The following is a 27,554-nucleotide window of genomic DNA, read 5'->3' on the forward strand; positions in this document are numbered from 1 at the left end:
CTAGTATTTTTGTTAATAATCATTTTTCTAAAATGTTTTCTTTATCCAGAGGTACATGACAGGGATGCCCGCTTTCACCTTTATTATTTGTTTTACCCCTTGAACCTTTCCTGGAGCGTATCCGTGTTAATTCACATACCTCTAGCTTTACTTATAACTCCATAGAAACCAAAATATCTGCCTATGCCGATGATATATTAATTTACATGTCGAACCCCATTGACTCCCTCCCGCCTTTTTTGGATGAGATCTGACTATACTTCAGTATTTCTGATTATAAACGAAACCTTTCACAGACAGAAGTTTTACCTTTAAATTCCATATTTTACCAATTTATGTTTAAAGATACTAATTTTGCTTGGTGTCCCACAAAAATTAAATATCTTGGTATTTAGTTTCCTACCTCGTTGCCCGCCACAATTAGATACACGTTTAATGCGTTACTTACTAAAATCCAATCACTCCTTCTCACTTGGTCTCCCCTCTATCTTTCCTGGTGGGGTAGGTTGGATACTATTAAAATGATGATTGTACCTCATGTTCTCTACACATTATGTATGTTGCCTATTAGGATTCCCATCTCCTATTTTTTTCTCAACTTAACTCCACTTGTATAAAACTTTTTTGGAACAAGAAGCATCCACGAATTGCTCTTACCAAACGTATTCGTCCTAAGTCTGAGGGTGGTGTACGTTTTCTAAACTTTCAAGCCTATCACTTGGCTTTTCTGATTAAACAATGCTTTGCTTTATCCTATGATTTTGCTGATTTGCCTATTCCCAGATGGATTGTTTTTGAACGATCCTTACTAAAAGACTTTTCTTTTCAGAATGTAATTTTTATGTCCAGCAGCACTTTCATGTCCAATAACCCTATTTTAAAATATTCCCAGAGTCTACTATACAATACATTTTCGAATGGTTTCACTCCATTTCAATGTTTTTTATCCTCCACAATTTGGTATAACAAATTTCTTAAATATAAAGGTAAATCATTCTACTACAAATACTGGAAGGAGAAGGGAATTATTTTTGTTCACCAATTATTTCACCAAAATGCTGTTATTCCTTTTTATGCCCTACAAGTACAATACCAATTACCTGATTCTTGCATCAATGAATATACCATAATTTCCAATCCCTTACAATCACAATTAGCTACTTTTTACCTTCCAGCTGATACACCTTCACTTACCCCACCCACTCCTTTATATCTTTTATTTCCAACACGCAGACCTAAAGCTGCTCTTGTATATAAGTTATTGTTATCGAATGTTACTGAGAGACCCAAATTCCCTATTGAAACTGCGAGGGAAACTGATTTGTCCGTTTCTTTTTCTATTACGACTTGGGATAAATTGTGGTCTAAGGTATTTAAACTTTCTGCTGCTGCTCGTATAACCCAATCTTTGTATTTTATTTACAATAGAGCTGTTATAACTCCTGTTTGTATTTCTATGTTTTCTCCATCCTCTTCTCCTCTATGCTGGTTCTGTTCTGTTCTAACGATACTGGCACATTGAGACATCAACTTTATGATTGCTCAAATGTATTAACATTTTGGAAATCTGTTTGGACTATTTGCATGACAATTTTTAAATGTGATATTACATTATCGTTGCAAAATGTTTTTCTAGGTTCTTCTTCTCCTGACGTTGAAGACTCCTCTTCTATTTCCTTGTTATTTGACCTTTTTATTGCATTAGCTTTCAAAGTTATATTATCTTCCTGGAAAGATAATGCTAAAATATCTTCATTAACTTGGTGGAATTTTATTTGTGATGAGCATAGAATTGCTAATGTTTCCTCTATTTCCCTTTCTCAAAAAATTCAATCTGACCTTCTTTGGCTACCTTTTACATCATATCTCTCTACTCATACACCTGTACACTAGTTCTTTTCTTCTTCTCTCAATGTTAGCCCTTTCTTCCTCTTCTTTTTCTTTCTTTTCTATCTCTCCCTTCTTTTCCTCCCTTCTCTCTCTCTAATGTTATGCTCATATTACACCACTATGTTATTTACTTACCTATATTTTGTAATATGCTGTATATATTTATGATTGCTTCTTTTTTAAAAAATGTTGTTGTCCTTATTTTCTCTTTTGTCTCATGTACTTGAAAAATCAATTAAAACAAAAAAAGAAGAGAAAGTAAGAGAGCAATCTGCAGCCAAAGCTGCATTCGTCCACGGATGAGGGTGTTACATGTGAAAGTACAACACTACGAATAGAGGCAGGTACGCAATGAGCTGTAGATACATACTCTGCATGGTCGGTAAACTAGTCCCTCCAGTAAAGCGTTGGCTAGCGTGTTGTTTGGAGCAGATGTCTGAAAGCGGGTCGTTAGGACCGTCTGGCCTACTATAGCTTGCTGTTTAGCAAGAACATCAACACAGAAGTGTTTGGCAAATGAATTTGGTGTTGACCAAGTAGCTGTTTTGCAAATCTCAGCTGATGGGCTATTTCCAAGGAAAGCCATGGAAGCAGCCTTTTTTTGTGCGGAGCGTGCCCTGGTGGATACAGGGAGAAATCGCTTGGCTTTAAGGTAGCCAATTTGGATACATCTGACTATCCATCTAGCAATTCCTGCTTTTGATATAGGTTGACATTTTGGGGGTAGCTAAAAGCTACAAACAGCTGGTCTGCCTTACAACAGGAATTGGTCCTATCAATGGAGCACATGAGAGCCCTCTTGAAATCTAAAGTGTGAGGGGGGCACTCTCTGCCACTGACTACGGTTGTGGAAGGAATACCTGGAGTTCTATGGCCGGACTGACGTGTGAGGGAGAAATAAGATTGGTCCATAATACTACTCTATCGCCGAGGACCAGGATGTAGGGTTCCTGTAATGTGACAGCATGCAGCTCACTAATGCATCTGAGTGAAGTTATAGCCAGTAAGGATGCAACCTTCCATCAGAGGAACTGCAGGGTGCAAAAATGCATTTGATCAAAAGGAGAACCCATAGGTTTGGAGAGGACTATGTTCAGAATGCAATGAGGGGCTAGTGGCTCCATGAGGGGAATTACTCTTTTGAGGCCCTCCATGAAAGCCTTAATGACTGGTATATGGAACAAGGAAGAGTGTTGCCTGTTCTGCATGTATGCAGTTATGGCAGCTAAATCAAGTTTAATGGAAGTGTATGCTAACCCTGAGTGTTGTAGATGAAGGAGGTAGCATATGATGTCCAGGACCACAGGGTTCAGTGGATCTATATGCTTTGGAGTAGAGTACCGGCCTCACCTTTTGCATTTTGCTGCCCAGCAAGCTCAAGTAGTTGGTCTGCATGCTTCTTTGAGGATGTCCATGCACTCGTGTGGGAGGCATAAGTTGCTAAACTGGAGGATCTTAGGTGTCAGATCACTAGGTTCAGTTGTTTTGAATCTAGATGTCTTCTAATCTGTTCCTGGTTTTTGGTTAGAATGTCTGCCCTGTTGGGAAGTTTCTTGTGGGGAAAGATGGACATTTTGAGTAGAGTGGAGTATAAGGACTGTCTGGTCCAGATGGGAGTTACAATGATGAGTCTCTGCAACATTTGCTGCCTCTTCCACACCACTAGAGAAAGGAGAGGTGGAGAAGCGTAAGCAAATATCCCTTACCAGTTCATCCACAGTGCATTGCCAATGGACTGTGGGCGTGTGAACCTGGAGGCGAAGTTTGGGCATTTTGCTTTCTCTGGGGTGCGAACAGGTCTATCTGTGGAGTGCCACAGCATTTGTAGTAGCTGTTTAATACTTGGGAAAGGAGTGCCCAATAATGGACTTCTTGATGTGACCTGCTGAGTAAACCTGCTTGGTCATTGTCCACTCCTGAAATGTACTCCGCTATCAAATTGATGCAGTGACAAAGGGCCCAAAAATAGATCTTTTGAGCTAGAAGGGAAGGACGGACAGTGTGGGTGCCTTCTTGTGCCTGTAGGTGGTACATCGCTATCATGTTGCCTGTTCAGACTAGTAGTACCTCGTCTTGTATCTGAGGGAGGGAGGGTTTGAGGGCTAGCTGGATTCATAGGAGTCTGAGGTAGCTGCTGTGGTAGCATTACTGTTGTGGTGTCCACGACACTTGTACTGCTGTGAAATTGAGTTATGCCTCCCATCCTGCTTGTGATGCGTCTGTGGTGATGATGATCAACAGTAAAGGGTCTTGAAAAGGCTAGCACTGCAACAGGTTGCTGCTGTGCCTCCACCGAAAACAGCAATGAACACTGGCCTTTACAAACACTAGGGGCCCGATGTAGGTCGGTCGGTAACGGCCGAAAATCGGTATTTTCGGCCGTTACCGATCGGAATAGAGACAACGGGATGTAGGAGGCCGAAATCCTGCGAAATCGGCGAATTTACCGAATCGGAAAGTCACCGAGTCGGTAGAAATCCGAATCGGAAAATAATTGGACTCGGGAAAATCTCCGATTCGGTAGAATACCTAATCGGAGATTTTTCCGATTCCGACCTTTTTCCGAATCGGAATTCTACCGACTCGGAGACTTTCCGATTCGGTAAATTCGCCGATTTGGTATAAATTCCGAATCGGTTAAAATCCGATTCGATGCGAAAAGCTGAAGAATGAGATGTAGGTAAGCACTGAAATACCGAATTTGCTTCAAATTCGGTATTTCAGAGTCGGACATTACCATGGATTGGAATCAGGTGGTAACCAGGTGCAACCTATAAAAAAGGACCCAAAATGCAGTTCTACTTGCAACATGGCAGCTTTCTATGTCATAGCAAGACGGCTACGGCTACAGCAGGAAGGAGAGAGGGAATGGCTGAGACAGGAGCAGGTGTATAGACAGCGGATCACCCTGTGCATGCTGACAGATCCAGAGATCCTACAGAGGTACAGGCTGGAGGCAGAGACCATCAGAGACCTCATCAGGGACCTCCAACCCCTGTTGCAGCACCCCACCCCAAGGGCACACGCAATCCCTGTGCAGGTGCAGGTGCTATGCTGCCTACACCTGCTGGCGTCTGGCAGCTATCAAAGTGTAGTTGCTGTGGCAGGAGGGGTGACCCAGAGCAGCCTGTCAAGGTTCTTCCACAAGTTCCTTGATGCCATGATCCAGAGGATGGACCACTACATTTCCTTCCCTTCCACCTATGCAGAACTGGCACAGACAAAAGCTGAATTCTATCAGATGGCAAGATTCCCCCACATCATTGGCTGCATAGATGGCACACACATACCGATTTGCCCCCCTGCTGACACGGAATACGTATACCGCAATCGGAAGTCACGGCACACCATAAATGTGCAAGTGATATGCAATGCCAAGTGTGTGATCACTGACCTGGTTGCAAAGTTTCCGGGGAGTACCCACGACTCCTATATCTTCCAGAGTAGCGGAATTTATGCACGGCTGATGGCAGGGGAATTTGGCGAAGGATACCTCCTAGGTAAGACACAGTGTCAGACCCCCATAACCAAAATTGCAGTGTGAAGTACATGTATGCATGTGAGTAATGTTACCCCTTCTCCTTCTAGGCGACAGTGCATATGCCCTACGCTCGTTCATTCTCACCCCTTACCTCAACCCCTCAACACCCAGCCAAAGGAGGTACAACCGTGCCCACAAAAGCACGAGGAATGTAGTGGAAAGGACCTTTGGCATCTGGAAGAGCAGGTTCAGATGTCTGCACAAGAGCGGAGGTGCAAGGCAATATACCCCCATCACCTGCTGCAAGATCATTGCTGTCTGTGCAATGTTGCACAACCTTGCAGTCAGGAAAGGCACTGAGGTAGAGTTATCCGACTACGAGGACCCTGACGATGACAATGCTGTGCCACTACCACTACCTGCTGGAGTCTCTGCACCAACTGACGGCAGATACAGGCGTCAGGAGATCACAGACAACTATTTCTGAGTGAGTACAGATGCACAAACAGGTCAATGTATGTTTTCAGAAATTAAATTTAATAATGTTGCATCAACGTTACTGCACTGATGTGCAACAAAAGAAAAGTTAAACAAGAAGGGGTAGAAATGTCCAATGTCCGGGTTGCCTCACCCGCAGTGGCAGTCTTATTTTTTGCTGCGCTTAGCAGGCCCACTAGGATGAGCCTCACCCCCTTCTGAATGCCCTGCAGCCTCAGCTGAGCGCCTGCTGCTCCGGCGCGGCTCTGACGCAGCGCTGGCCGGGCTGCTGCGGCTGCTGCTGTCCCCAGCCTCGCCCAGGACGGGATTCACTACGGTGTTGGAGATCAGTAGTGTCTCCATGGCGGTGGTAATACGGCCCATGCCCCTAGTGACCTCGGACATGTTCTGTGTGAGGCTGGCCTCCATGTTTGCCCCACGTTGGCATAGCTGGGCAGTCGCAGCTGCAAGGCGGTTGAGTGACCTGTTCTGTATTCGTGCATCCCTGCGACGACTCAGCTCATGGTCATCCAATCTGTTGCAGAGCTGGGTGATGGCAGTGGTCATTCGGCCAATAGATGTCGCTATTTCCTTGTTGCTGTCAACGAAGGTCTTGAAGCCCTGTGTCATTTCACCCATCTGCAGGTTGTGCAGGCGCAACTGGCGATGGCAGGCCAGGATGGATTTTGCCTGCATCCTCTGTATCGTTACCATGCTGGTCTCCAGCCCTGCGAAGACGCTGCCTCCCGGTGCTGGTATTGGGCTGCTGGTTGCACGTGGCCTACGTGGATTTCTGCTGCCCTGCTGTGTGTGCTCTGGTGACGCTGGTGTCACGGGGTCTTGTGCAGGAGCCTGACCCGCTGCCCCCTCCATGATGACTAATGGAGCTACAATTCTCCTCCGGGCCGGGGAAGTGGCAGGTGCAGGGTGGCTCTGTGGTGGTGTGTTCTCCGGGGAGAATAGCAATGAGGGCGACTGAGACTGAGACAGTCGGGGGGAGTGTGGAGTTCTGAGGCAATGTCCAGTGTCCTCCTCATTTGCCAGGGCACAGCTGTTGTCCTCCTCCTCCTGTGCTGCTGCACTGGTGCTTGCCACCGCCGCACTGGCTGTTGGTGCTGGAGCTGGTGCTGGAGCTGATGCTGCTCCCCCGCCTGATGGTGCCCCTAGGTATAAAGAAGCATTTGTCAAGTGGGTGCTAATGTGTTCCAGTCACTACTATTAAAGCATTGCACATCTCATTACAAACACGTTGATGCTGTATTACTGTTATTTATCTTATGCTTCTGCTGTGGCATTTTTGGTAACTTTTGCAGAGTACATTTAGCAAGATGCATTGCTCATGTCTGTTGCTAGCAGTACTGGCCTGGGGTTTGGCTGTGCATTGGGTCTGTAGGGGAGGTGTCTGGTATGGTGTGTCAAGTTGCGCATGCTTCTTACCTGTAGCTGTAGCTCGGAATGAGCTATCCAGGTCCCCAATTCCCACGACACTGGCCCTCTCGATGGTGGTCGCCACTAGTTCCTCCAGCTGAGTGAGGGGTGGCGCACGGTTTGTTCCTCCTCCAGTGAGTCCAGCCTGCTTGTGCAGGTCGGCCAGTTTGCGCTTGGTCACGCCACGGATGTCATAAAACCTCTTCTTGAGGTCGTCTAGGCTCCTGTGGGTGACATCAACTGCATTCACTTTCTCCCCGATGTCGATCCACAGCCTCCTCTTGGTGCTCTCCGGAACAGTGAGGGACTGCCTTCCATATAGCTGGGTGTGCACCCTCACCACCTCCTCCACCAAAGTTTGCAGCTCCATGGTGCTGAATTTTGGATTGCGCTTACGCGCTGCCTTCTGGCTCTCTGTGCTGGTATCCATGTCTCACAGGGATCCTGCTCACAATGCTGCTCTCTCTGTGTTTGCTCAGCTCAGGCAGCTTTCCAGAAAGTTCTGATGAGTTGCACCTGCCTGGGTTGCCACTCCCTGTGGGGGAGGGTGCTTACAGCTCATTGGCTGATGTCTTCAGTGTCACTCAACCTGCTCGGCAAATCGGCATTCTCCGATTCGGTATTTTCCGATTCTGTATTTTCTGAATATGTTCGGTATATACCGAATCGGAATGTATAATGCCTTCCTATTGGCCTTTCGGCCCATGGGGCGTATTTATATTTCCGAATCGGCGTTTACCGAATCGGTTGGTTCCGCATTTTTTTATTACCGATTCGGACGTGTCCGACCCGGCCTATACCGAATCGGTACTTGGCGATTCGGTACGTATCGACTCTCGATACCGAATGCTACCGATTCGGTATTTTTCCGACTATTTTTTCCTACATATCATTTTCCGATTTTGAAATACCGATTCGGTACGGATCGGTATTTTAAAATCGGTAAATGCGTTTTACCTACATCGGGCCCTAGATCCTCCATCTGACCCTCTGCTTGGCACCATTGTGCTGAAAGGTACTGCTGAAGGGGACACCTGGGGAATTCTGGCATAGACTACTATGGTGATACAGGAGGCCAGCATGCCAAAAAGTTGTATAACTGTTCAGATTGTTAGTTGATTTTTTGGTTGAAAACGAGAGGCAAGTTGTTGGAAAGCCATGACACTGTTTGCCTTTTACCGAATTTAGGGCCCCAATACGATGGCGGGCAGACTTTGTCCGCCCACCACCGTAATGAAAAACGGGACCGACCACCAGAGGTGCAGCGGACCCGCAGGGCCATTTAGGATGGGACCACCACCCTGGCGGTCGCATCCTGCATCTTTTACATTGTGGCGGGCGGTGCTGTAAGCAGTACCCTGCCACCATGTGCATGCCAATGTATGGGGGTACCATGGGTACCCCCTAAGTGCAGCCTCCCACCCCCGCCCGGGGGCCCACAACGGGCCCCCATAGCCATTTACCGTATGCCTTTCCATGGCGGAGTCTCTGCTATGGAAAGGCATAAGCACACAGACATCATAAAAGGGATGGTGGTGCCTGCAAGGCACCGTCACCATATTGTGTGCCTTTTTACCCTTCGCCATGCTAATGTGGCGGTGGGTAAATGGGCTTTGGATGGCCGGCGGATCACCACCGCCGCGGGCGGATCGCAACTGCCCGGATAGTGGTGGCGATCCGCCCGCGATCGTAATGGGGCCCTTAGAATGGACCCCAGAAGGGGTTGCATCTGGACAGGGACCAGATGTGACTTAGTGTTTTTGATGGTAAAGCCTAAGTCTTGAGGCAGTGATATAACGGTAGGTGTATGGGTGAGACCCTGTCTTTCGCTTGAGCTCTTGATCATCCAATCGTCCAAACAGGGGAAAAAGTGAATGCCCTTTTGTCTTAAATGTGCTGAGACTGCCATTAGGCATTTGGTAAAGACACTTGGTGCGGTGGTTATGCTAAACGGTAGGAGGATGAACTGGTAATGTTGGCCACTTACCACAAAGCACAAGTAGCATCTGTGGGCTGGGATAATGGCAATGTTAAAATACGCACCCTTTGGGTCCCATGCTGCCATGGAGTCAGCTTGTGGCAGCAGCGGTATGACGGCCTGAAGGGTTACCATGTGGAAGTGTTCTGACAATATGTATCGGTTGAGAGGTCTGAGATCAATGATTGGTCTGTGGGGGGTTCATCCTTCTTGGGGATAAAAAAACAGGGAGTAAACCTCCTTTCGTGGTGTTGTGAGGGGACTGGTTCAATGGTCTCTTTTTGTAGGAGGATTTGTACTTCTTCCTCTAGAAGGTATAGGTTGTATTTTCTGAGATGTGAGGCGCAAGGTGGTATGTCGGGGGGCATGAGTGAAACTCTAGGTAGTAACCGTGTTCTATAGCTAGAAGGGTTATGGGGTGGTGTGGAAGCTGTAGGGAGTCAGTGTTTTGTAGTGGTGGTGGCTCCCTGGGTTATTGTTAACCCTATACTCTTCTCTCGTGTAACTTCTAGAGGCGTACAGATAATAGTATTGCTGCTGCTGTTGCCTCTGGTACGAGCTCCCATCTGGGGATGTGGTCTTAGAACCTGCACAGTATTGCTACCTCCAAAAGGTCACCCTTTGGGTAGTGGTCTGGAGAGCCCCCCTGGCCTTAGCATTATGAGTATCATTTTTTACGTTTTTCTAACATTTTGTCGACATGTTTTCCATCAAAGGGGAGTTTAAGTAGATGTTGTTGCACCTCGCGTTTAAATCCCGAAATACAGAGCAAAAGATGGAAGCGAATGACAATCTTTGTAATAACCTCTAATGCCATGGTGTCTGCAGCATCAAGGGCGCAAAGTATTGTTGCAATAGAGATGGTTTTGCCCTCTCTGACCAGTTCCTCTTCCCTTTGTTTGTTTTTGGACGGCAGGTGGACGGCAGGTGTTGAAGCAACTCCTGCATTTGGTTCCAATGGGCCCTATCATATTGTGCCAGTAGGCCAATAGAACTGGCAATGCACCAGTGGTTAGCTGTCCCAGTGCCACTGTGTTGCCAGCTGCATCTTACTTCTTACTCTCATTGTCGGGTGGTTGGGCGTCCACTACTGCATCCACCGTCTCGACAGTTTGCACACTTACGTGCAGAGTGGACGACTAAGAAGTCCAGTTCTACATATCCCCTGTTGTATGGTAGGTCAGAAGGTGAGGCCTTGTACTTACACTCCACTCTATGGGTTAATACCCTGGGTCTGACTTGGTCCTTAAAGGGCTCTGGAGCTTGAATTAACATGCCCTTGAACATGAGTAGGACCTGGACAGTATGTTCTGCCTTAGAGAGGTTCTCGACCAAAAAACACATCCTCCTCTGGAGGTCTACTTTAAGGTATTGAGCTACCCGTTGGATTGTCTCGTGGTATGAGGTTGTATCATCTGGGAGGGGGTGTATGGTTTGGAGGGATACAGAGCTGGGTCAGGGTACCTAGGACGGCATGCAGAATAATCATCCCAGGGGTTTCCCCTCTCGCAGGGTTCTCCAGCAATCTCATATGCCTCATCCTTGAGGTATGGGCAATGTGATCCAGCTGAGTGTATGGGCAATGTGATCCAGCTGAGTATTGTGGTGATCCCAGGGTGTATATATGCCTTTAGTAGAGTGTCTGGAGGTAGCAGACGTGATGAAGGAGGAGTGAAAGGAGCCAATCAAATGGGTCTCGGGCCCTTGTCCTTGAACATCTTTTTGTGCTGGGAAGACGGTTCTGGCACCAAAGCTAAGTCCTCCTCAAAAGTTGGTTTCTGCTTAGGTGGTAGGCCGGGCATCAACCACTTTGGGGGGTGCTTTAGTAGTCAACCATACAGTCTCTGGATGAATACAGTCTATTTTCCGGGGCATCAAGCTTCACTTGGAGAAGTTTAAGGATTGGTTGCTTTGACCCTTCAGGGCTTTCTTAGCGGTTGGTTTGCAACGTCAAAGGTGTGGCCCTAGCAAGTGACACTTTTGGAGTTGGCAACATTGGCGTCTAAGTAGGTATCCTTTCCCGCTCTTTCGGTGCCAACAGTGGTGTTTTGGTATTTTCAACTTTGGCATAGGCTTAGGTGATTAAGAGGCAGACATCTTCCCGTGAATGAGGGAGGTTCCAGCTCCATTGGATTATCATGAATTCAACCTGTTCCAGAGTCATGTGGTACCCTGGAGGGCAGTCCCAACTTCAAGGGGCTAATGGCCCGACCCCATTTATGGTGGTGCTCCGCCTCTCCCCCAGGGACTTTGGTGGACTTGGTTTAAGTGTCTGCTACACTTAGAGCCTGAATTGCTGTCCGTCTGCGTGGTCAAGTTCCCTCAACATTGAGGTGGGATTGTTCTTCCTCAGAACAAGAGGAGAAACCCACCTCTGGATTTGGTTGGTAGGTAGGAATGTCCGAGGGCCAAGCTTCCTTGATGTCCTCCGTGCCATAGGTTTCTTATCCTAATATTTCTTGGGTGTCTTCAGTGGAGTGGCTATACATTTAATGATGTGCCCTACGTCTATCCCTTCAGTGACGAGGAGTCTTTTTCGACCTGAACGCCAGGCAAGCCTCACACTTGGTGTTGTTGTGTTAAAGCAACAAACACAAATTACACACCTGGTGGTGGTCAGACTAGGGAGATTTTGCATTACAGCGGGGGCAGTGTTGAAACAGGGTCCATTCAATCACTTGCAAAGGAAATGAAGTAGGAGCATCAGGGTCTTTAGAACATGCAGCTCCATGGTGGAGAATCTCAATAATCGCTGTCATGAAGGTCTTAGTAGTGAGTCTGGAGTAATGAGTAATTTTCTGCTCTAATCAGTGTAGAAAGAAGACCAGGAATGGTGGAGAAACTGTTGAAGGGCACCTTATTCCTGAAGCTACAGTCGTCACAGTCAAACCCGACGACGAAAAAAAAATTCTGAAATGGATTCGGTTACCACATATATTGTGACTCTAGAGAATTCGTAGAAGAAAAACAAACTGCAAACATGCAAGTACAACACTAGACAGCAGGAGTATGCGGAGCATGTTGATCTACAGCAACACATGCTACAGACTTAAAATTACCTACAGGTTTCCTTTCTGTGGGAGATGCTAAAATGACTGGGCAGGGTGTTGTTCAAAAATCCTTTCCCATCTATGGACATGTGTTTGGAGGCTCAAATGGGCACAAAGTGGATGATTGGGTACTTTACTGGCAGTTTATATACCGGTCCAGGCAACTACAAGTTGTCTGGTGTCTCCAGGCCTGGAAGTATTCAGTCTATAAATTACAGGCCCAAACTTGCTAGCCGAGCTGCAGGAAGCTGCTGCATCATCCACCCCCCATATAGCCATGTATGGGGGACAGAAAAGGCGCCCCCCCCCCAGCTGGAACTAAACAGTTATTTTCTCCCACCAATGTTGCCCCCAAACCACCACAGATACAAAAATGTATCCCGATAATTTAACACCTGCTCCAAACAGGTGGTAAAAGTGTGTGGACATAGGCCTGTTATTTCAACTGAAGGGGCAAAACAAATAAAACTGGACCAAGTATTACCAGGTCCTATTGTTATTTCCCATTCCAGGGGAGAAATATCCTAATCCCCAAGTAGAGGTGTGAGAATACCATCCAGAATCAGAGATTCCACCCATCTGGTATCCCCACATCTATATCAGGGGAACTCATAATGAGACGATTCGGGATATTTGAAAAGTGTGGTACTTATACTCACGGGTGGGATGACGCGAACCTTAAAAGAGGTATTTGGCATAAGTAATGACTTCAATAGGAAGGTAGAGTTGATCGACTCAATTGCTCCTCAATATTGTGGGTAAAGAAGTTAAGTCCAGGCTTCATTAACAAACATAACAGGATGTAGCCTAGTGTGGAGTGTAGGGGTCTTGATTTATTTACAGCATCATTTAAGTTTTAGGGGTTCTTAGATGACATATGGGCTCCTGTTTTCCATGCGCACAAATAAAATCTGACTGCAGACTTTGTAGAGGTGGTAGTATAGGTGGATCACGATGGTACACCTTTTTAAAACTGCATTCTTCATAGGTCTAGGGAACAGATGTGTTGGAGACTGTGAGATTGTCTTACATTTTAAGGTAATTACTTTCAGTGCCAAATTGGCCTATGCTTAATACCAGCAGCAGGACCCTTCAATATTTCTCAGGAGGTTGGGTTTGGATAACAACACTGCATCACAAACCAGCATTGGAGAAAAACGTTTTCAAATGCGAAGAAAGGCAAGGACGGTGATCATAAAAGTATCTGGGGGTCAAATGATGGTGATAATGCAGCAGGAGAGATGAGGCGCTTCAATTAAAACCAAGAAGTCTCAGATATTGTTGATGAGAAACTCAGTGAATTCATAACTATTGAGGAAGCGCAAATTAAGGTATGATGTTGCAATCTGGGAAGATGTAACAGCATCTGAGTATCGCCATCACCACTTTTTGGTCTTGAAAGGCAGCTAATTTAAAGTCCTAATCACAGTAACAGAAGGCGCTTATTTGAAAAACGTAAGCCTATAGTGGAGTAAAGACATGATAGTGGTATACAACTTATAGTTTCAGCTGAATGCATAGAATGTACTCTTCGAGTGCACTAACATAGACACTAACTGAAGTCATATACATAAACCCCTCAATATTTTCAGTACTAGCTGGGACACATCATATGTAGCCTGTGGGAATAAGTCACTCAGTGGCAGAGTCCATAATGCATTAAAAAACCCCTGTTATTATATCTGTCCTTATAGGATGCCTGCAAACACAATGAAACGAATTTGGCGGAAGGAGGCAAATTGAAATGTCACAGTCTGCAAACATGTTGCAAAAATAAAGAACACCACCTTCAACTTGGCCAACAGGACACCAACGAGAAAAGGGGACGTCTACAACTCAACTGACTAGACAAGAGGGCAGATTAATATATATTTACATTTTCTGGGCCTTGGTTATAGTTGGAAGATACATTTGCAGTGATGAACCTACATCACACAATTACAACTACCCAAAGTTTGAATCCAGGAAGGCTGCATTGGATGAGCAGGGTGTATATCTGACAAGCCCTCCTGGTGGTGCTATGTTAGCCTCCAAAGTATGATAAAAGCCACCACCAGTAAAGCTGTTTACCACATTTCTGAGATCTCGCTGTTGCTTTGTCTTTCATCCTTATTAAGCCCCCAACAATTATCTGGTACAATTATACAATCATCTCCTCTCATTATTTCACACAGCCTAAAATGTGCACTGAATTGGAGAGTCAAAAACAACCCCTGGCACTACAGAAAAGACAGATAGTTTATTCAGGCAAATACCTTTAGCCTCAGAAGTGGCATGGACAAAACTGATGCAGAGTGAAAAGGTGGAGACCAAGCTGCTGAAACTATGTTGCACGTATATGGAGACTCCTCAAATGAGCCATTAAAAATATATAAGCAAGTAAGTACATTTAAAAAGAGGAATAATCGCAGGGTCTTTAATTGTATAGGCGTAAAGATAAGTTACTTGTGTGCCATACTGGATTAAAAATCCAGATAGCATATCAGTCTGTTATCACTGCCAACAAGATTAGATTATCAGCAACACCAGGAACGCCTCTTACCATGAGAAAAACCTATCTCACAATGACACATGGGATAGATTGAATAATGAACCCATCAGCTTTGTGAGGAAAACATTCAGTTCCTAGGAAAACCCAGGAAAGAGTTGGCTATATCGACGATTGGCTACGTACCAATTTTAATAAAATTCTTGTTTCATCTCTCTGTTAATTAATACCCAAGTCCACGTTTTATTTTTAGCTGGTTTTATCTGCCAAGTGTACTTTGAATCAAATAATTTGAAGGACCCATGTTAGCATAAGGTAGCAAGTAAGGCTAAGTGCCTGGTTTAGGTCTTGGTGGACGGGTTACTCCGTCACAATGGTGAAAGATATCCCAACTGTTGAAATAAAAATCCCACAAGATATAATGCGATTTATATTTCGCCGGACGGAATATACGTCTCCGTTGTTATGGGATAACCCATCTGCCAAGATCTAAATCAGGCCCGATGTTTGAAATGGATAGCAATGGATACAATTTTAAATGGGTTGGAAGCACCATAAAGTGAAGCATTTCAGTTTCTTCACATAGTGACTCTTGTCTAGGAAACTCCGGCTAGTCTTAGGATCGCCATGCTATCTAATAGTGTCCAAGTAAAAGAACCTCACAAGTCAAGTTGCTAGATTCAAAAGCAGGGTTGTGATTGATACAATCCCCGCCCTCCTCTGCGAAGATCAGATTTCAAAAACATTGTGTCATTGGAGTATTGTTTCAGTTTCACATATTTCTTCTGCATTAGCTCTTTCACTGCCATGCTGTCTGCGCACCACTGTGTTATAGTTTTTTCCTAAAAAATACATTGTTTAAACACATGTACCTCTTTGTACACCCATACAAACATCCGGGAAAAATAACAATGGAAATGCTGCCCTGAATGTCTGGAGTCCAGAATACCAAATATGTGTGGACTTTACGAGGGAATTTAGTCTGCATAATCAATGATGTAATATACTTCACTGATCACAAAATTGTGGCAAATCACTGTTTATATGCAATGTGTATTTGATGACAAATATAACAGTCAGCACTTCACAAAGTAACGTTTTGTAGCAAAATGTAATTTGCTGGTAGCTCATATCCCTTTATTTGCCTAAGTGCATACTCGACAGAAAAAGAATACAGAAATGGTGTGTGACTTTGTGCCCAAACAAACATCTCACTTGAATTATTCTACACTAGGGGACCGTAGAGGTATCACCTGAGGTAGAGATGAAAAAATACTTCTTTCTATACATTTCTATACTTTTTAGTCACCTGCTAGTTGATGGGGTTTTTGTGATGTCTGGTTATTACCTTGATGCAAGTGTTGTTCTTTGATGATGGCAACTTTCTCAACAATGAAAGGGCGAATGTCAATGATGGAGTGATCACTGTAACTGGGCAAACGAACCCCAACCAAGTATGGATAATCAACAACCTCGACTCAGAGACCAAATGAATCAGGAAAAATGGCTAAAGAGAGCATCATTTCATTCACCCTAGCCAACAAAGTCATGTGTGCTGAAGGTCAGATTAAAGTTTGGAGGCAGAACGTCTGGGCAGAGGAATTATTGTGGAACTCCTTTATTTTCATCTTTGCTAAGACCTTTCAAAGTGCTCTGTACTCCTATCAGACCAGCCGACTTAGAAATCTTCCCATGGATCTGATCTTCCTGCTTAGAGATGAATAAAGCATATTATTGCATAAAATAAAGTACATGTTTAGCTCTATTTTTTTTTTTACAAGATAAAGAATGAATTCTGGCTAGATTACGATGTCGGTCGGTAAGCTTCCGATCGCTTGTCAGAGACTTACAAACGGACATGGTAGGTTTAGATTCCGACCGTTGAATTACAATGTCGGCAGTCAACTGTAAACCCGCCAGTCAATCTGACATGCTTCCAACTGGCTCAAGGAGCCCGTCAGTCAGTCGAAAAGGCCTCATAATCCCTTACAGACATTGTTTCCGACGTCAGGATTATGATGTTGGTCTCCGACAGGCATTCCATGTCAGCCTTTCTGAAATGGAAAGGCAGGCAGAAAGCGACTTTGGAGGCGCCTAGCAGGGCCTGCATACATCCGAGGCCTACGGTTGTGGCCAAAGGTGCCCCCCTCAACATTCCCGCACCTCACAGTGCCTGTCACACGGTGCAGCGATGTTTAGAAACTTCCACTTTGCAATGGGAGCTTGTGCTGTGAAAGTTTTTCGCCAGCCGCACAAGCTTGCATTGAATAATGGATGTTTCCGACTGCACCATGTGCAGGCGGTCAAAACAGCCCGACCTCTGGTCGGTTCCCAATCCACCACTGTGTCGGTCGTAGGTAACTTGGACCAACATCATAATCAGGCCCTAAATGCATTATGTGTGAGGGTATTCCAAGGTTATATTCCTTTGATTAATTTGTGTACAATATCTCTAAAACAACATTATGCGTGACTGTCTATTACATGTTAATGTCACTAAAATCAGAATCCTGCAGATTGAACAAGAGTATTCGATTCAAGTTTTTAATTGGCCTGAAAGCATCAAGGCTGAACAATTTGCAGTTTTTGCAGTCATATTGAAGCCCTTTCTTTAATGTCTCCATGATAGCAAAGTGTTCTCTTTTGAAGAATGCTGGATTCAAAATCAAATGGGCTGAATTCTCTGACACACAATTTTCATGGCAATCATATAAAGAAAGAATCTGATATGACATCCAAGGGCAGGACATAAAGTTGCCACCTAGTACATGAAGTAAACAACAAAGCTTCAAAGACTGGAGGGCTACACAACCATACTGCTACATACACATTGCAGATGATTCAAAGCTTCTCAAAGGTGAATAACAGCATTTGCTTGTAAATCTGTTAAAGGCATTACATTGAAGAAAATGTTCATTTTACAGAATAAGAACAACTCAAGTTGTACACTTACCTTAACTGTGAGATCCTCTTCTTGTTGGGCATGAAAATCCCCTACAGCAGTGTATTCTTTGATATTGGCTTGTTCTTCATCCTCTGCCTCATCATCATCTTCATCATCTTCTTCCTCATCCACTTCATCTTCTTCCTCCTCCTCATTTTCACTCTCATCTTCCTCCTCTTCATCCTCTTCCTCTTCTGTCACTCCCTCCTCCTCATCATCCTCCCTTTCTTCTTCTTCCTTTGCTGCATTAGATTTTTCATCTCTATCCAGAAACGCAAGTCGATCACAAAGTTGCATGTTTTGAAACAATTCAACAAATATATAATATTGTAAAAAGAATACAATCAAAGAGATTCAATTACACATCAAAGAACACAAAAGTCTTATATACTTTACTCCACATAAATAAAAATAACAAATGTAAAGCAAGAAATTAATTCACAGAAGGTGCAGCCACTATTTATGAATGTGAAATGCATGAAGTACTATGATTTTGGTTGTCTGTGTTAATATGGCAGGAAGAAGAAATTGCCTACCTTTGTAACTCAATCTATCTGCAGATTCCTTACCTTAGAATACTCCCCAGGCATGAGACTGCATCCAGAAACTTTTCAAGTAGTACCTCTGCAAGTGCAAGTAGGGTAGATGGCATAGTTTGGCTCTGCATCAGGGGCCTCGTCCGCATCGTCCGCATCGGAAGTGACGCGCACAGGGCCTATATAGGCGCTACCCCAGAGCACAGTTATTTTTCACAACCTTTTCATGCCAGAAGCGCAGAGCCATAAAGCTTACTGGTGGACCAGTGTGCAGACACTAAGGACCTTATAAGGGGTACCCTATAACACAAAATCCATTCGCAGAGTGTGGAGGTTTGGAGTGCCTAAAGGATTCTGCAGGTAAAGTCTCTACCATATAAGGCGTTACCAAAGGTAAGTAACTTGTTTATCTGATAGAAATGTCTTGCTGCACGTTCCTTACCTTATAATAGATACCCAAGCAATATCTCCCTAGTGGTGGGTCTGCAAACAGACTAGGCCAAGAAGTTCTGCAGAAACAAGCAGGCAAAGTGTCCATCACAATGTGCCTAGTAAACGTGTGCAGAGATACCCACGTTGCAGCCTGACCAATGTCCAGGACGATAACACCACGAGCCAGCACTGTGGAGGCAGCCATGGCTCTGGTGGATTGAGCAATCAAAGGGTTGTGTATGCATGGACCATGCTACTACATCCCCACAGGTGGCACACCGGGTAAAGAATACTTCAATGAATTGTCTTTGTAGTTGAATTTATTCAAGCGAGGGTTAAACCTCAACAGCAAGTTGATATTTAATTCATATCAATTATATATCCATGTTCAATCAAATTCATTTTTCAAAATGAGGAACAGTCAAAAAATGCGACTCCAATGCATTTCGGGCTAGGCCCTTTATCAAGGAGTGCTGTAAAGAAGGAGACGGATCACAATCAGGTTGAGTGTCATAAAAGAAACTAAAACAAAACAGCGCACTGGGCTAAAATCATATGAGGGGCCCAAGATGAGGTTAATGATTAAGGTGCCGATCAAAAAGTGACAAGGATATAAATAAGTGTCGTGGCTCATGACTAAAGGCTAAATGCAGGGACATCACTGCAGGCTACCAACGTGCTCATTACTGCAGGCTACAAAAGTGCTCATAGCTTTAACGGCTTTATATGTGGGGAAGACCGAAAGAAAAATTAAGATCCGCTTAAATGAGCACAAATCAAACATTCGACTAAAAAATGTGAAGTCCAACATTGCCATGCACTTTGATGAAGCTCGTCACTCCATTGCACAATTGCAATATATCATTTTGGAAATTGTCAACAAAAAGGAGGGCACTGATAATAACAAACTCCTTTTGAAGAGAGAACTGGAATGGATATATCGTCTCCAGACCCAAAAGCCTTTTGGGTTAAATGATCGTTGTGAATTTAGTTGCTATCTATAATGTCTTTATCATGCTACATTGTCTTCTTGCTGCGTGTGTTTTCACATGTTTCATTATCACTCTGCACGTTTATTTTCATTTTTATTTCATTTTCATTTTTATTTTATATTCATTTTTATTTCTCTTTCATTCACACTTACGTTCTTTAGTACCTTCCTTGTTTGTCTAATTTCCCCTGTGGTTGTTTATTTTCACCATTCCATCATGGCGCGCAAATAACCTTTACACCAGTCAAGTCCGTTTTTTATGTTCACACCTCTTGTCTCGCGTCATGTTTGTTATCTCCGACACAGTTCCCTAGCGTTCTAGTGTGAATCCTGAAGCTGCCAGTAACACGCGCCGTTACATTGAACCTGAAGTAAGTTTTTGAACGACACTTAGCTTAACGCTCACATAGCCTTTCACGTCCGTTAAAGCTATGAGCACTTTTGTAGCCTGCAGTAATGAGCACGTTGGTAGCCTGCAGTGATGTCCCTGCATTTAGCCTTTAGTCATGAGCCACGACACTTATTTATATCCTTGTCACTTTTTGATCGGCACCTTAATCATTAACCTCATCTTGGCCCCCTCATATGATTTTAGCCCAGTGCGCTGTTTTGTTTTAGTTTCTTTTATGACACTCAACCTGATTGTGATCCGTCTCCTTCTTTACAGCACTCCTTGATAAAGGGCCTAGCCCGAAATGCATTGGAGTCGCATTTTTTGACTGTTCCTCATTTTGAAAAATGAATTTGATTGAACATGGATATATAATTGATATGAATTAAATATCAACGTGCTGTTGAGGTTTAACCCTCGCTTGAATAAATTCAACTACAAAGACAATTCATTGAAGTATTCTTTACCCGGTGTGCCACCTGTGGGGATGTAGTAGCATGGTCCATGCATACACAACCCTTTGATTATTTCCTTATGTGTTTCGGACGGAGACACTACCCACGTGTGCACCCAAGACTCTCTCCATCTGATAACTGTTTTACAACACTGCTGTGCATCGCCTTACACCATTTATTATCTGGTGGTTTGAGCACACAAGCCATCAGGGGGTTACTTCTTGACCAATGTGCAGCACATTTTAATGCAGACCACAATCCATTGTGAGATGGTCCATTTCTGAATGGCCTTTCTATTTTTGCACCCCGTATGAAGAATTGATAGTTCTCTGGAACTACGTTATGTTATGTTATGTTAAGATAGTTTGTATAGCGCACAAATCACCAGGGGGCATCTCGGCGCTTTTTCTTAGTCACAACAAGAGACAAATAACCAGATAAGGCAGCATTAGAACAGGTATGCTTTAAGATGTTTCCTGAAAGCCATGTAGGAGGGGATACTTCAAAGGGTCACGGGGAGACTGTTCCAGTATTTATGGGACAAATAAGAAAAGGCCCCGCCCCCTGACCTACTGCGTTTAATACGCAGAGTGTGGAGTAGTAGCAACGAGCTAAACCTCAAAGGGCGGTTGGGAATATGCTTTTCCAGTTTCTGTTGGAGATATACTGGGCCTATACCCTGGAGAGCAGAGAAGGTCAGGCAGCAGACTTTGAAAAAAGACCTTTGTTTAACTGGCAGCAAGTGCAAAGTTTTCAGAAGTGGCAGTGAAGGGGTACCCGCTGGTTGATTCAAGACCAGCCTAGCGGCCGTATTCTGAATAATCTGCAATTTCCTCATGTGGGTTATACCGACCTCGGCAAGCAGAGCATTGCCATAGTCCAGCCGGCTTATAATCGTTGCCTGGGTTAGCGTTCTGCGAAGTGTCAGGGGGATAAATGGGAGAATCTTACGTAGCAGTCTTAGCCTATAGTAACACGCCCCGGCTAGCGAGGAAATGTGATCTCGCATTGAGAGGGAGCGGTCCAGTTTAATACCCAGATTGTTCACACTCTGTAATGGCATGGGAGACGAACCAAGTTGGGCCGGCCACCAGTCCAGGGACCAGGACTTGCCAGCCTTTCCCAACAGCATGACTTCCTTCTTGCTCGGGTTCAGTTGGTGGCAATTTTTGGCCGTTCCTTTAGACACTTAGCCTCTAAACATTGGAATGAACTCCCGCTCCATCTCCGAATGGAACCCTCCGAATCTAGATTCCGGGGGAAACTCAAAACATTTCTGTTCCCTATCACGTAATCCTTCCCTCTCCTCGGCTTGTTACCATCTGCCTCCTGAAATCTAGCAGCAGTTAGCGCGGGGACACACTGTTCTTTTGTGTAGCCAGGCGCTTTACAAATGGCTTATTATTATTATTATTATTATCCAACTTGCGATGGCCAGCATACCCGAGCGGAAACGGAGTCTATCGCCTCCACATCTGGACCACAGTTGAACACCAATTGGGTGTCGTCGGCGTAAGATATCGTCTCGAACCCCAGGGCTTCCACCACCTTAGCCAATGGCACCATATAGATATTAAAAAGCGTGGGGCTAAGGCAGGAGCCCTGGGGAACACCCTTGTCCAACAGAGTTTTTTTGGACTGATAGGGGCCCATAGTGACCGTTTGATATCTGTCCCGCAGGAAGCTCTGCAGCCACTTAAGGGCTAGGCCCTGTATTCCTGCAGCTCTCAACCTCTTGGCGAGCTTAACATGAGAGATGGTATCAAAAGCCGCGGAGAGGTCAAGCAAAACCAGAATTGCAGAGCCACCTGCATCTATGGTCATCCTAAGGGAGTCCGTTACGGCCAGTAAGGCCGTTTCGGTACTAAAGCCCCTCCGGAACCCCGATTGTGAATGGTCCAAGATGTTATTTGTTTCTAGGTACCTGTTTAGCTGTTGGTTTATGAGGCTCTCCAACATTTTTCCCATTAAAGGGAGCAGGGAGATAGGGCGATAGTTGCCCAACTCCTGAGGGTTGGCTGTGGGCTTCTTAAGTATAGGGCGAACAAAAGCTTCCTTCCACGGTAGTGGGACCACACCTTCTGAGATCGAGAGATTAAAAAGCCTATGAATCAATGGGGCCAGAGTGTTAGAGAGAAGTGCCATGGTTTTGGGGGGGCAGGGGTCTGCCGGGGAGCCAGATTTCGCAACCTCCAAAGCTTTTTGTGTCTCCAGAAGGGAAATCGGCGTAAAAAATTCCAAAGAGCAGTCCATCTGCTTGATGTGGCTTCCCAAGCTACAATCAGGTGGTGGAAGAGTCTGTTCCTGAGTTGGAAAATTGGCATAAATTTTATCGATTTTTTTGATGAAAAAAATCAGCCAATGAGTCACATAACTCTTGCGATTCAGTGGATGGAGGTTTACATGCAGCCGGATCGGTGAAGTCCTTTACAATGTCGAATAGGGCTTTAGAGGAGTTTTCTGCCCTCTCGATTTGACTCACAATAAACTGACATCTGGCTGCCTTTAAATTGTGATGATATACCGCCTGTGCAGATTTAAATAACTCCTTCGCCCGTGGAGACTTATTCCGTCGCCAGGTTCTTTCCAACTTTTTACAGGAGGATTTTTCCTGTTTAAGTTCGATCGAGTACCATTGGGCTAGGGGCCGGCTTCGTGTGGGCCTGGACTATCTGTTTACAGGTATGATTGTATCCAGAACATGTTCCAGGCCCTCCCCGAAGCCCTTCAGGGCTCTTGATACATCTTGGTCCGCCAGCGGGGGCAACGCTTGGAATTTGGTTTCAAAAGTCTGGAAGGACAGCTTATTCCATTGGCGCTGAAATTGTTGCCCCCTCCCTGTAAGCTGGTCTACAAGAGTCATCATGCTAGGGGTCGACGTGAACTTGATCATCGCATGAACCGTCCAAGTGAGGGGCGCCGGAGGATCAAAACTGAAAGAGTCTATATTCGTGAAAACTAGATCCAGGGTGTGACCCCCTTGTGGGTGGATCCTAGGACTCTCTGCGAGAGCCCTAGCTGTTCCAGGTCCATAAGAAGCTTACTCACTTCCGGGGATGTGAGTAGTTCTCCATGGAAGTTGAAATCACCCAAGAGTACAAATGTATTCACCGCGAGAGCAAATGTGGCTATCAGATCGACAAGTTTGTCCGCAAAGTCCGTCTTAGGACCTGGAGGGCGGTAAACAAGTGCCCCAGTCCAGCACTCCGACGGTGAGAAATTAGCTTTGAAGATTCCTACTTCCATGCTATCGTCAATTTGCGTTTTGACCCAAGCAATTTTTATGTGGCTCTTAAATACAATCGCCACCCCTCCCCCTATTTTCCCCGCCCTGTCCAGATGGATGATTTTATAGTTCTCCGGGATAGCTATATTAATCAGCGGGAAATTGGTGGTGTTCAGCCACGTTTCCGTCAGAAAGCAAATTTCTGGTGAATATGAGTTGATCATATCCCATATCTCACAAGAGTGTTTGGCCAACGAGCGCACGTTACACAGGATGAAAGTGCGATCACCCACAGGAGTGGTCTTTAACTGGCAGGTTGGAACCACACGACTGAACTGCGTATTTCCTTGAAACAAGCAGTGTTTACAAGCCACCGGACCTTCAAGTTGGGAAGGGAAGCGATGAGGGCAACTGAGCATGACGCCACCGTCTTTCATTGCCTTTTTCCGAATACTACACCGCTCTATAGTGGAGCGGACTATCCTGGGAGAAGGCTTAGAGGGCAACTGGCCAAGAGTTGTGGCCTCTGGGCTCGGACTGGACCGAACGGGCACAGACGGGCTTACCTCTGGCGCACCTCCGGCACGCCCATGGCGCGCCCGCTGCTCGCGACCGCAAACCCATATTCCTTTAAGCAGCCTCAGGTCGCGTCATCGGGCTAAGCCGCACCCCCAGTGTCCCACCTCGGAGGTGGGCGTGAAGGTTACCAGCGGCCACTCTGCGCGGGAGATGTCAACTCCGCACCTAATCGGCGGAGCAGGCAAGAGCTTCCTAGTGTCAGGTAAGGGTTTATATATTAAAAATACCACCCGTTCAATAAGCGGCAAGTAAAGCAATGATCTCTTTAAAATGACAGCAGCGTTTGATCCTAGCTCCCGGCTTCCGCCTCAGGAGCGACTGATGCTTTTCTAAAAGTAACAGGTTAAAAACGGCAAAATAAACAGTCCAAATTTTAGAAATTACAGCAGCCTAAAGTCCTAGCTCCCGGCTTTTCGCCTCAGGAGCAACTGAGAAGGGCGAAAGTAACGCAGGCTGCTTTCTTTAAGCAGCCTCAGGTCGCGTCATCGGGCTAAGCCACGCCCCCAGTGTCCCGCCTCGGAGGTGGGCGTGAAGGTTACCGGCGGCCACTCCACGCAGGAGATGTAAATTCCGCACCTAATCGGCGGATCAGGCAAGAGCTTCCTAGTGTCAGGTAGGGTTTTATATTTTAAAAATACCACCCGTTCAATAAGCGGCAAGTAAAGCAATGAGCTCTTTAAAATGACATCAGCGTTTGATCCTAGCTCCCGGCTTCCGCCTCAGGAGCGACTTATGCTTTTCTAAAAGTAACACAGGTTAAAAACGGCAAAATAAACAGTACAAATTTTAAAATTACAGCAGCCTAAAGTCCTAGCTCCCGGCTTTTCGCCTCAGGAGCAACTGAGAAGGGCGAACGTAACTCAGGCTGCTTCCTTTAAGCAGCCTCAGGTCGCATCATCGGGCTAAGCCGCGCCCCCAGTGTCCCGCCTCAGAGGTGGGCGTGAAGGTTACCGGCAGCCACTCTGCGCGGGAGATGTAAATTCCGCACCTAATCGGCGGAGCAGGCAAGAGCTTCCTGGTGTCAGGTAGGGGTTTATATTTTAAAAATACCACCAATGTAGAATGATAATGCTCTTTGATAAAGTTGAAAAAGTGTTATTGTATTTTTCTTTTTTGGACTCTTCACCAATTTGTATTATTTATTGTTACAGTGTTTCATGAAACACCTGTGAACAGGCAGGATGGGGATGTGGAGTAGGCATCCTGAAATTCAGGGCTACCATCCAGTCTCGGAGTCGACTGTAGGCATAACCTGAGCCAACATGAGCATCTTGAACTTCTCATTCTTCAGGAAAAATTTTAGAGGGCGCAGGTCTAAAATATGGCAGAGGACCAAGTCCTTTTTGGGCAGCAAAAAAGTAGCAGGAATAGCATCTACAACCTTCTTCTGATGCAGGCACACTCTCAATGGTTCTTTTGGCCAAAAGAGCCTGTACATCCTGACACAGCAGGGAGAGGTGTCTTTCGTCAGCTGGTAGGAAGATGGTGGCCTGGGTGACAGAGGCTCCGGAAAGGGGATGGAGAACCCAGCTGAACGATCTAATGTACCCACTTTTCCAATGTGAAGGACTGCCAGTGGGGCAGGCGATGGCGCATCCTGCTACCAACCGGATATCCGTGATGGTAGAACAACAAATTAAAGGGGTTTTTACGCGGTGGCTGCCAGGGGGGCGGGCTGGACTTTTGACTGCTTGTCCCACAGAGTTTGTGTGAACCACGCCCACGAAAGGACTGGGGAGCCTTTTGGACTTGGTGGCTAGTCGGGAATGTACACGGCTGGTAGCCCAAACTGTAGTCATGAAAGGGGTAGAAGGTAGAGGGGGGTAGGCAGGGGGCCTTGGAGAGGCCCAAGGACCTGGCAGTAGCCTGGCTGTGCTTAAAGCGCTCTAGCGCTGAATCTGTCTTATTACCAAAAAAGCAGGTGCCATTGAAGGGCATGTCCATGAGGGAATCCTAGACATCCCCTGAAAAGCCAGTGGATCTCAGCCGGGAATGGTGTCTAAGTGCTCTTGAGGATGCAATCGCTCTGTCTAGTAAGTCAGTTGTGTCCAGTCCTCAGTGAATAGTGAACTTTGCTGCATCTCTGTAACAGCATGGCTGAGGCCACCTCAAAGACCAAATGAGGCACTTGTGCAGCCGAATCCCAAACCATGTGGGTGTATATGCCAAAGAGGCACAAGGTGTTCACTGACCGCAGTGCTAGGCTGGCGGAAAAGAACATCCTCCTGCCAAAGGTGTCCATCTTCCTGGATTGGAGTGGAGAAGCGTGGCTCAGTGGTTAGAGGCGGCAGACCCGGAAGCTGAGATCGGCCTTGGACCAGGGTTCGATTCCCCGCCTCGGTGGGTCTCGGGCTCTAAAAATTCCACGGACTCGATAATTCTCGCTCCGGTGCCTACTCGACTCACGGGGTCACACTCTGCGACTCTGGGCAATAGCTTGCTTAATCTCCACTCCGGCCCCTCGCGGCGGGATGCCTGGCTTTCACCTTGTGGATACACTGCCGGGGTATCTCACAGGGGAATACCAGGACGGGTACCCTAAGCAAGCGCTTAGATACCGTGTCGGTGATTTGCGCTATATAAATACATGTACATTTACATTTACATTCCCTAGCTGGTGGTGTGCAAGTGAAAGCACCAGGGGATAACCCTGAAGGTGGATGCCTGGATAACCATGCTATCCAGGGTAAGTTGCTGAGTGAGGCAAGCTAGGTACCCTGGAGCAGGACAATAGTGGTGGGCAATGGTACAGGGCATAGACGCCCATGTGCAGGGTATGGCTACGGTCCATTGCAGGATATCAGTAAGGGCTTCATTAAAGGGGTGAAGGGGTTCTGAGAGAGTGACTCCCAGTTGAAGCACCTCTGTCAAAACTTTCGTTCTGACTGCCACAGAGGGCAGCTGAAGGTCCAGGACCTCAGCTGCTCTTCACACCCCCATAGTGAAAGAGGTCCCTTCCTTCTATGCCCCACTAGGAGGAGAGACCAAGTCAGTGTCTTTTGAGGTGTCCAGACCACTGGCATCCTCCAGTTCCTCAGACCAGCTGTTGTCGGGGTCCACCAGGGGTTTTTAGCCACAGGGACCCTCAGATCCACATCAATCATACTCCACCCCAGGACTCTCAAAAAAAGGAGGCATGGGCTCCGATTCAGAAGGTACAGTAAGGGCCGACGCCGGACACCCCATTGGCCAACGCCGGTCCAACTCC

General features: G+C 45.9%; 1 protein-coding gene across 1 annotated transcript in view; it reads right to left on the minus strand.

The window, feature by feature from the left end:
* Positions 1 to 27,554, minus strand: part of NPHP1 (nephrocystin 1) — a 695,982-nt gene that overhangs the window by 537,459 nt on the left and 130,969 nt on the right. Inside the window, exon 5 of the mRNA XM_078648761.1 lies at positions 17,746 to 17,998. Within this exon, the coding sequence (XP_078504887.1) occupies positions 17,746 to 17,998 (253 nt within the window). The remainder of the gene's footprint in view (positions 1 to 17,745; positions 17,999 to 27,554) is intronic.

The sequence above is a fragment of the Lissotriton helveticus genome, chromosome 6 (genome assembly GCF_964261635.1).
Source record: "Lissotriton helveticus chromosome 6, aLisHel1.1, whole genome shotgun sequence".
NCBI lineage: Eukaryota > Metazoa > Chordata > Amphibia > Caudata > Salamandridae > Lissotriton > Lissotriton helveticus.